At 47.7% G+C, this 10126-nt stretch overlaps 1 protein-coding gene across 1 annotated transcript in view; it reads left to right on the top strand.

Moving 5' to 3' along the window:
• Positions 1 to 2156: 2156 nt before the first annotated feature.
• The window catches only part of LOC138367799 (paternally-expressed gene 3 protein-like), an 11845-nt gene continuing 3875 nt past the window's right edge, over positions 2157 to 10126 (top strand). The window contains exons 1-2 of the mRNA XM_069329769.1: positions 2157 to 2240; positions 5012 to 5208. Of these exons, the coding sequence (XP_069185870.1) occupies positions 2157 to 2240; positions 5012 to 5208 (281 nt within the window). The remainder of the gene's footprint in view (positions 2241 to 5011; positions 5209 to 10126) is intronic.

Below are 10126 nucleotides of genomic sequence, written 5' to 3'. Positions count from 1 at the left end.
GAAGAGGATATGTAGCATCCAGAGAAGCCTTGTGGGACTCCCACATATGCTCACTTATTGACTTTTCCTACCTCCCCTATTTATATTTTTTATTTTATTTACTTGGAGGAACTAAAATTGTAGCGGTGATCCAGATATCTGTATTTGCGAGACTTGGCTGCTCTTAGTCTTGTGTTCTCTCGACCATCCTCTTCAGGTCAGCGATCTTCTTACCAAGGACCTCATGTGTGGCCTTCGCTCCAAGAGGAGCTCCCAGGAGTGTGCTGTCCTCGGGTTTGGTTATATGGATATCAGGCAAAACATCCTTTAATCTATTTATAATATGCTGGAAGTTCTGGAAGGCATTTTGTAGCATGCTGCTGGACCTTTTCCAGTTTACTGATGTGCTCCACGAGATATAGGCACCATACAACTGCTGCATATTCAAATTTTGGTCTCACAAGTCATGAATAGCTTATTTAGTATTTTCACATCCATGTAATAAAAATCGATTATGAACAAATCCACAAGGGACGTGACGAGGATTAGGATTTGTGGATTTGTTCATTGATGCATCACGCTATTGTGATTTGTGTGTGTGTATCGATTATGAAGTTAGAAAGCGACGCATACGCCCCTCTCACAACGTTGTTGATGTGTTCCTCTGGTGACAGTTTAACCTCTAGATCTCTGTTACAGTTCTTTAATTCCAGTCCACATAATTGACAAGTTGTGTGAGGTCTCATTCCTCCAGTTCAACATTATATAACATGACATTATTTTCACCCTGAGTTCCATTTGTCATATGGTGCTCCAAGCACTTATTTTATCTTGATCAATATGAGGGACATTACAATCGTCTGCGTCTCCTGTCTTCCCCAGTATCTTAGCATCATCCGCAAACATCTTCATGTAATTTTATATTCTTTCTGGTAGATCATTTATATAGACAATGCATATTGCTGGTGCAAGAACTGAACCCTGTGGTACTCCGCTAGTAACAGCTAGTGTGTAATTACCTAAGTGTAATTATAGGATGAGAGCTAGCCTCGTGGTGTCCCGTCTTCCCAGTACTCTTTGTCGTATAACGCTTTGAAACTACTGACGGTTTTGGCCTCCACCACCACTTGGCTTGGCTTGTTCCAACCGTCTAACACACTGTTTGCACCATAAAACTTTCTAATAATTTTTCGGCACCTTTGTGTGTGTATTTACCTAGTTGTGCTTGCGGGGGTTGAGCTCTGGCTCTTAGATCAGGTAGACCAAAGAGTGTGCAAACACCCGCAGGCAAACACACAGTGTGTGTGTGTTTCTGTGTGTGTATGCGTGTGTGTGTGGGCGGGTGCGAGAGCTCACACACACACACACACACACACGTGTTGTGTAGGTACTATGAGGCACGTACACGTGAGTCTAGGACACGGGGTCAAACATTGGCGTAGGTCAGGAGGCCGCAGGAGTGGAGTAGGGGACCACACTGTTTCTGAGATGACAACATCTTCCTCTAATACCTGACCACCATAACTTGTCTTCTCCAGCCCACGGAGGGGACCACCACACACCTGTGTGTTGTGTAGCCACCACCACACACCTGTGCATAGTGTTGCCACCAGCACACACCCGCTGCCACAGTGGCGGTGCTGAGGGGAGATGGGAGGACAGGCGCGTCTCTACACGCTAGGGACGCCATTGCAAAAACCCGCCGGCCTCCAGTCGCCCCCAAGTAAAAATGGTGGCGGTATTGGGCGATATTAGAGCATACCCAACCGGCCTGGTCCAGATATAGCGGGACGATGCACCTGTTCCCTGGCCTCTGGTGGTGGCGGTGCTGGCCCTCCACCGCCGAGGACCACCTTCACTACTCCCCGTGTCGCCTCTGACGGCCTGGCGGGGAGGCTGAGCCATCTTACGCAGGCGTCTTAAGGATGTAATGCGGATTGTGATCATCAGAGTGCATGGGTTGTAGTGTTGAGTGTGGAGGATTGTTTCGCAGGTGTTGATGACGCAACATGGTTGTGTAGGTGTTGATGACGCAACATGGCTGTGTAGGTGTTGATGACGCAACATGGCTGTGCAGGTGTTGATGACGCAACATGGCTGTGCAGGTGTTGATGACGCAACATGGGTGTGCAGGTGTTGGTGACGCAACATGGCTGTGCAGGTGTTGATGACGCAACATGGGTGTGCAGGTGTTGGTGACGCAACATGGGTGTGCAGGGGGGCCGCACATCTCTGGCGGCGCGGACAAGAAACAGTTTAGAGTGAGATAAGGAGCAGTGTGCCTCATACAGAGTGATGACCACTCCTCCACCAGCCCAGTGCTCCTCCTACCACTGTTGGCTCCTTCTTGTCTCACTCTCTTCTCCAACATTATTATTATCCCCCCCCCCCGTCCTCTAGGTCACGAGGAGGGTAATATTGACCCCCTTCACTCTGTAGGTCAGGAGGGTAATATTGACCCCTTAACCCTGTAGGTCAGGAGGGGGTAATATTGACCCCTTCACCCTGTAGGTCAGGAGGGTAATATTGACCCCTTCACCCTGTAGGTCAGGAGGGTAATATTGACCCCTTCACCCTGTAGGTCAGGAGGGTAATATTGACCCCTTCACCCTGTAGGTCAGGAGGGTAATATTGACCCCTTCACCCTGTAGGTCAGGAGGGTAATATTGACCCCTTCACCCTGTAGGGGGTAATATTGACCCCTTCACCCTGTAGGGGGTAATATTGACCCCTTCACCCTGTAGGCCAGGAGGGTAATATTGACCCCTTCACCCTGTAGGCCAGGAGGGTAATATTGACCCCTTCACCCTGTAGGCCAGGAGGGTAATATTGACCCCTTCACCCTGTAGGCCAGGAGGGTAATATTGACCCCTTCACCCTGTAGGTCAGGAGGGTAATATTGACCCCTTCACCCTGTAGGCCAGGAGGGTAATATTGACCCCTTCACCCTGTAGGCCAGGAGGGTAATATTGACCCCTTCACCCTGTAGGCCAGGAGGGTAATATTGACCCCTGCACCCTGTAGGTCAGGAGGGTAATATTGACCCCTTCACCCTGTAGGCCAGGAGGGAAATATTGACCCCTTCACCCTGTAGGCCAGGAGGGTAATATTGACCCCTGCACCCTGTAGGTCAGGAGGGTAATATTGACCCCTTCACCCTGTAGGCCAGGAGGGAAATATTGACCCCTTCACCCTGTAGGCCAGGAGGGTAATATTGACCCCTGCACCCTGTAGGTCAGGAGGGTAATATTGACCCCTTCACCCTGTAGGCCAGGAGGGTAATATTGACCCCTTCACCCTGTAGGCCAGGAGGGTAATATTGACCCCTGCACCCTGTAGGCCAGGAGGGTAATATTGACCCCTGCACCCTGTAGGCCAGGAGGGTAATATTGACCCCTTCACCCTGTAGGCCAGGAGGGTAATATTGACCCCTTCACCCTGTAGGCCAGGAGGGTAATATTGACCCCTGCACCCTGTAGGCCAGGAGGGTAATATTGACCCCTTCACCCTGTAGGCCAGGAGGGTAATATTGACCCCTTCACCCTGTAGGCCAGGAGGGTAATATTGACCCCTGCACCCTGTAGGTCAGGAGGGTAATATTGACCCCTTCACCCTGTAGGCCAGGAGGGTAATATTGACCCCTTCACCCTGTAGGCCAGGAGGGTAATATTGACCCCTTCACCCTGTAGGCCAGGAGGGTAATATTGACCCCTTCACCCTGTAGGCCAGGAGGGTAATATTGACCCCTTCACCCTGGAGGCCAGGAGGGTAATATTGATCCCTGCACCCTGTAGGCCAGGAGGGTAATATTGACCCCTTCACCCTGTAGGCCAGGAGGGTAATATTGACCCCTTCACCCTGTAGGCCAGGAGGGTAATATTGACCCCTTCACCCTGTAGGCCAGGAGGGTAATATTGACCCCTTCACCCTGTAGGCCAGGAGGGTAATATTGACCCCTGCACCCTGTAGGCCAGGAGGGTAATATTGACCCCTTCACCCTGTAGGCCAGGAGGGTAATATTGACCCCTTCACCCTGTAGGCCAGGAGGGTAATATTGACCCCTTCACCCTGTAGGCCAGGAGGGTAATATTGACCCCTTCACCCTGTAGGCCAGGAGGGTAATATTGACCCCTTCACCCTGTAGGCCAGGAGGGTAATATTGACCCCTTCACCCAGTAGGCCAGGAGGGTAATATTAACCCCTTCACCCTGTAGGTCAGGAGGGTAATATTAACCCCTTCACCCTGTAGGCCAGGCAACAGCGCCACGTCGGGCGGTAAGTGTTTTGCGCACAATTCCAGCTTGTGAAGAAAGAAGCGATTGGGCAGTAGGCGCCGCCAGTGACCTCTGGTGCGTGACCATGAGTGACCTCTGGTGCGTGACCATGAGTGACCTCTGGTGCGTGACCATGAGTGACCTCTGGTGCGTGACCATGAGTGACCTCTGGTGCGTGACCATGAGTGACCTCTGGTGCGTGACCATGAGTGACCTCTGGTGCGTGACCATGAGTGACCTCTGGTGCGTGACCATGAGTGACCTCTGGTGCGTGACCATGAGTGACCTCTGGTGCGTGACCATGAGTGACCTCTGGTGCGTGACCATGAGTGACCTCTGGTGCGTGACCATGAGTGACCTCTGGTGCGTGACCATGAGTGACCTCTGGTGCGTGACCATGAGTGCCGCTTTGTCTCTCATAAACAATACATTGCAACACTTCCATTGGCACACAGTTGACCACTGCTCCTCTTAACACACATAATACTTAAACTTAAATAACTCTTGCTTCTCAGTTTCCAATTATGCTATGATGGCAGTTTGCGGGTGTAATTGGCTCGTTAATGTGAGTGTGAGGTGGTAACCAGCCTCTCCTGAGTAACGTCTTGGGAGGGTGATTAATGTGTCTCTAGTGAGTAATCAAAGCGAATCAAATCTAGCTTCATCGAGGAGTAATATTGCTCATACGCGGCCTGTATTGGGTCTGGGTCTGGTCTAGTTAGCTTGTTGAGTGCCGCTCATCACAGCTCGTTCATCAGTACTCGTTGTCGTTCATCGGTACTGAGGCTTCACTCATCGGTACTGAGGCTTCACTCATCGGTACTGAGGCTTCACTCATCGGTACTGAGGCTTCACTCATCGGTACTGAGGCTTCACTCATCGGTACTGAGGCTTCACTCATCGGTACTGAGGCTTCACTCATCGGTACTGAGGCTTCTGTGATCCATTACAACATGTTAGCACAACCTTCGAGTATCTATATCACTGATCCTTACACAGGTGTCGACACATGTGACACCTGTGTCTCCACATGTGTGCCAGGATGTTCTCAATACCTATGTGTACTGACCAAGTAACGCACCAACGTGCGCTCACTCATGCTCCCACCTCTTCCCCCACTTAGTGTGACCTGGGGCCAGATTCACGAAGCAGTTACGCAAGCACTTACGAACCTGTACATCTTTTATCAATCTTTGGCGGCTTTGTTTGCAATTATTAAACAGTTAATGAGTTCCGAAGCACCAGGAGGCTGTTTATAACAATAACAACAGTTGATTGGGAAGTTTTCATGCTTGTAAACTGTTTAATAAATGTAACCAAAGCCGTCAAAGATTGAGGAAAGATGTACACGTTCCTAAGTGCTCGCGTAACTGCTTCGTGAATCTGGCCCCTGGTTACAGAGGGAAGCAGGCCACACAGGTGCTAATGAGGATAATTTCGACCAACGGCCCGGGTACTGATACCCAATTAACACCTGTCTCCCCCCCCCACCCCCTTGCTCTTCTCAGGCTTATGAGGGGGAGGGGGGTGGGGGACAGGTGTTAGAAACAATCACGTGCCATGAACAAATCCACAAAGGCCGTGACGAGGATTCGAACCTGCGTCCGAGAGCATCCCAGACGCCGCCTTACTCGACTGAGCTACGACATGGTCAAAAGACCATGTGTGTAATCACATGCCATTTTATGTTTCATTGAATAATTAGTAATAAGATAATTTAGTGTTATACTTTAGCTTGTTGTGACTCTTGCTAGGCCTCGTTTATCACCTCAGCGGCCCTCTATACTCTACAATAAATATAAATCCCTGTAAGTGGGTACTGAGAAGAATGACAAAGTTCCAGGAATTACAAACTTCTAACATGAAGAGAAATTAAGACATTATAATATACATTTTCTAGACAGAGGAAGAGTAAGGGTGACCGACGGGGAATATTAATAACGTGTTAAATAAATCAACACAAAATAGAGGCTTCAAAAAGTCAAAATAGATAGAACTGTGGAGTCTCCTGGAGGTAAATAGGAGCTGTTGTGTAAGTGTCAATGGTCTTTTTGCTGTTGACTTCATGCTTATGTTCTGACATCAATCCGTCTTCCTAGCAGAACGTCACATTTTGACGTATAATCTGCCTAAAACTAAAAACATTTTCTTACTAGAAAATGATAGCGGCTCGCGGAATTGACATAATGTCCCGTTTTCTGTTTTGGTTCCTTTGATGGGTTAGGGTAAGGGGGAACTTTACTATAACAGTTTATTAACGTTGGGAACCTTGGGAGGTCTTACTGGTTATATACACCAGGGAGACAATACTCTGGGGCGGGACGATAACTGGAGCTCCGCAGTAACTGCTGCTGCTGGGTCTGGCAGCCAGGCTGGTTATTGTTGTTATAGATTCAGCGACTCGGAACCAAAAGTTGCAAGTAGCACGGGCTATGGCGAGCCCGTAGTGGACTTACCTGACACAGGAGCGGGGCTGTGACTGGCCAGGCTGGCGGCCATGGCATCCCACGGAGCTCCCGCTACACTAACTCTTGCTCCCTCTAATACGGGCTCCATCTGGTACTCTGATATCTTTCTCCGCTCTCAAGTGTCCTGTTATTTCTATAGTTTTTCCAGACCATTTTACTTTGCTGCTTAGCTAGCCTACGTCTCTGAATAACGGGGTGAGAATAGCTTGAGCTACCTCATCCCTTTGTGTGTATTTTACCTCAATAAACTTATTTCAATTTCAATTCCACAACAACTGGTTCCATACTCGCCTAGAGAGCAACCATGGCTTCCTCTCGGAGCCTCACACTACATAAATACATGCAAAAAATAATACAATTACAACTTATTGAAGAAAGTCGTTTTCCGTCGCAATAAGGAAATGGGATGACCTGGAAATGTTACATTTGTGTTTAATATAACGCGCTCCAGAAACACAGATTGATAAAGTAAATATATCTAAGTGACAGGGGGGGGCGGGTCTTTGATAAAGAGTAACGAGAAGAAGGGAGTAAGAGAGAGAATAAAGTAAGAGAAGTAAGAGATAAGGAGCAAGGACAAGGAGAATTACAAGAAGGGAGCAAGAGGCAGGACCCGCCCCTGTAGAACCCCTTCACATCCTGTTGATCTCTGGTATTCCCGCCTCGCCTCCCTCTATCTCACTCCTCACTCACACATCACACACCCGAACCTTAACTTGTGAGGCAGCGCCGCCCGCGGGAAAGTCCGTGTGTCAGCGGGCGCACGAAAGCTCCGCAATGGGGGGAATATCCGTGATATTTAATTATTACGGAGGACGTGTCTCTTTGCTCACCGTGGCGTGCACCAGCGCCCTCCACCACCCGGGGCCTGAGGAGCACCACCACCAGCAGGAAAAGGAGGGATTTACAGGAAGAAAAGGAGGAAGACGAAGTCAAGGAGGAGGAGTAAGAGGTGGATAAGGCTAAGGAGAAGGAGTTAGAAGCAGGAGGCCGGTACCGGCTAAATTTATTGACAGTAAAATATTCTCGTGATACATTTATTCGCAAAAAATAAACTCAGTCCAATTAATTTATTCTCAAAGAGTAAATACGACGTTTTAATCGTTAGGATTTTATGATTAAGTTTATTAATGTGGCAGTAACACCAGCTCCAGAAGACGCTTATGAGATATATAATATATAGGAGCACTCAAGGGGTCCCTCGGGTCACTTAGTCTCTGCAAGTTCAAGTATGTTTATTGAGACAAGGAAAAAAATATACATCTCAGAGGGATAGAGTAACTTAGGCTAATTTCTACCCCCTACTTATGCAGATGATGAGTCACAATAACGTGGCTAAAGTATGTTGACCAGACCATACGCTAGAAGGTGAAGGGACGACGACGTTTCGGTCCGTCCTGGACCATTCTCAAGTCGATTGTCCTACTTATTCCTTCTCTCACACTTAGGGGCTCTCGCTAGTTACTACCACAGGGAAAAACATATTTATTTTAGTAAATATAGTAATAATAATATATCTTACTGGTATATTCTGCATTAGTTAGAATAAATGAAATACAACTTTGACCTAGAAGCATCATAATGAGGAATGTTGCCAAGAATGTTAAGATCTGAGAAGAATGTTTTGAAAATAAAGGTGTTCTTGGAGTTACTTGGAGTTCTTGGAGACGCTGGTGATGGAGGCGGACACCTCGCTACCACGCCCCGCTTACTACATGTACACTAGATAAGTTTAGTCATATTAAAGACCTGGGTAAATACCGGCCTGGGAATAAGGTGGCTAATTTATGGAACATAATACAGGGTAAAATAATAGACGTGGTACCGGTGGGTTGTTTCAAGTATAGGGTAGACATATATATATATATATGAATTAGTTTGGATAGATATAAATAGTTGGTTTCTCCTGTGGGTCAAAAGGCCTTCTTTAGTTTCATTTATTCTTGTGCAAACTCATTTTAAGTTAATTCCAGAAAAGGCGATTTGTGTAAAAGTTACAAAAATAGGAAACAAATAGGTCCATGCAGGAAATAGGTTTTTATTAAGGAAAAAATATTCAATTAACATTATGTCGGACAAAATGATTGATTAAATGTCTGATCACCTGTGAACGAGACGATCATTAGCGGCATAAGTCATGGTGAACTGTTGTCCAGAGATCTTGAGAATCCAAAATCCAATCCGTATTTAGTGTGTTGAGGAGCACGACACAAGTCCAGCCCGGGGGGGGGGGGTTCTTGGGGCTGCATACTGAACACTTGGTCTCACGTACGGTGTTAACAGCACCTCCACAGGTACAATAGAGTTAGCAATGAATACGTGAGGATCATGCCAGACACACTAGCGGCGTGAGAATGACACCAACGTAATATACACAGCAACAAAAAATCGAAGATAATTACACAGCTACACGAGAGACCTAAACCAGAGAGGAGGACGTGAAGCGGACAATAGTTAGGCGAGAAGAACTGAACTAAAGCTGCCAGCTGGTGGTACAGCTGGTGGTACAGCTGGCAGCTGAGCCTCTCGCACAGGCAGAGGACAGGACGCCCTTGTGGGACAGACTTAACATTGTGGAAGTCACAGCAGATGAGATAAACAGCTTGAGGAACTAGAACTATCCATACCCGTAGATCCAGATAAAGTTTTCCTGTGGAAGTAAAGAAAGGAGAACTACCAGACAGCTGGAAGACAGCTAGTGTCACAGCTATGTAAGATAAAGAGACTACAGGTAGATATGAGAGACTAATTACAAGACGGGATTGGCGGCCCTGTAAGCTCCTACATATATTAATAAGACACAAGTGAAACACGAAGGATACATTTCTTAACAAAGCTGGAACAGGTTCACAGAACAGAAGTCTTGTATGGAACGCCTCCTGGAGCTCTGTGGCAAGACCACAATACAATAATACAATAATAAAATACACGATCATACAACAAACAGAAGGATGTGATCACTTTATCTTCCCAAACTGCCATTAAGCCTTCAGTATTGTTCACAAGAGTCTCGTACAAATTTGTGAAGAAATGTTCAATAACTGACAATACTCTATCGCTTGACAGCTAGGTGGACAGCGCTTCGAATTCGCAGTCCTGAGGTTCCGGGTTCGATCCCCGGTCGAGGCGGAGACAAATGGGCAAAATCACCCTGATGCCCCTGTTCCCTAGCAGTAAATAGGTACCTGAGAGTTAGACAGCTGGTACGAGTTGCTTCCTGGGAGTGTAACAAAAAGGAGACCTGGTCGAGGACCGGGCCGCGGGGACGCTAAGCCCCGCAATCATCTCAAGATAACCTCAAGATGTTGACCTGGCCGCGAGGGGACAAGGCAGTAAAGAACAGTTGTGGGAAGGGAGAGACTAGCTGGGCCAGTCATAGGGAGCAGCGGCACCCTTAATGTTGCT

The sequence above is a fragment of the Procambarus clarkii genome, chromosome 23, assembly GCF_040958095.1.
Source record: "Procambarus clarkii isolate CNS0578487 chromosome 23, FALCON_Pclarkii_2.0, whole genome shotgun sequence".
NCBI lineage: Eukaryota > Metazoa > Arthropoda > Malacostraca > Decapoda > Cambaridae > Procambarus > Procambarus clarkii.
Note: the sequence above shows the minus strand (reverse complement) of the source record. Positions and strands in the feature narration are given on the sequence as shown.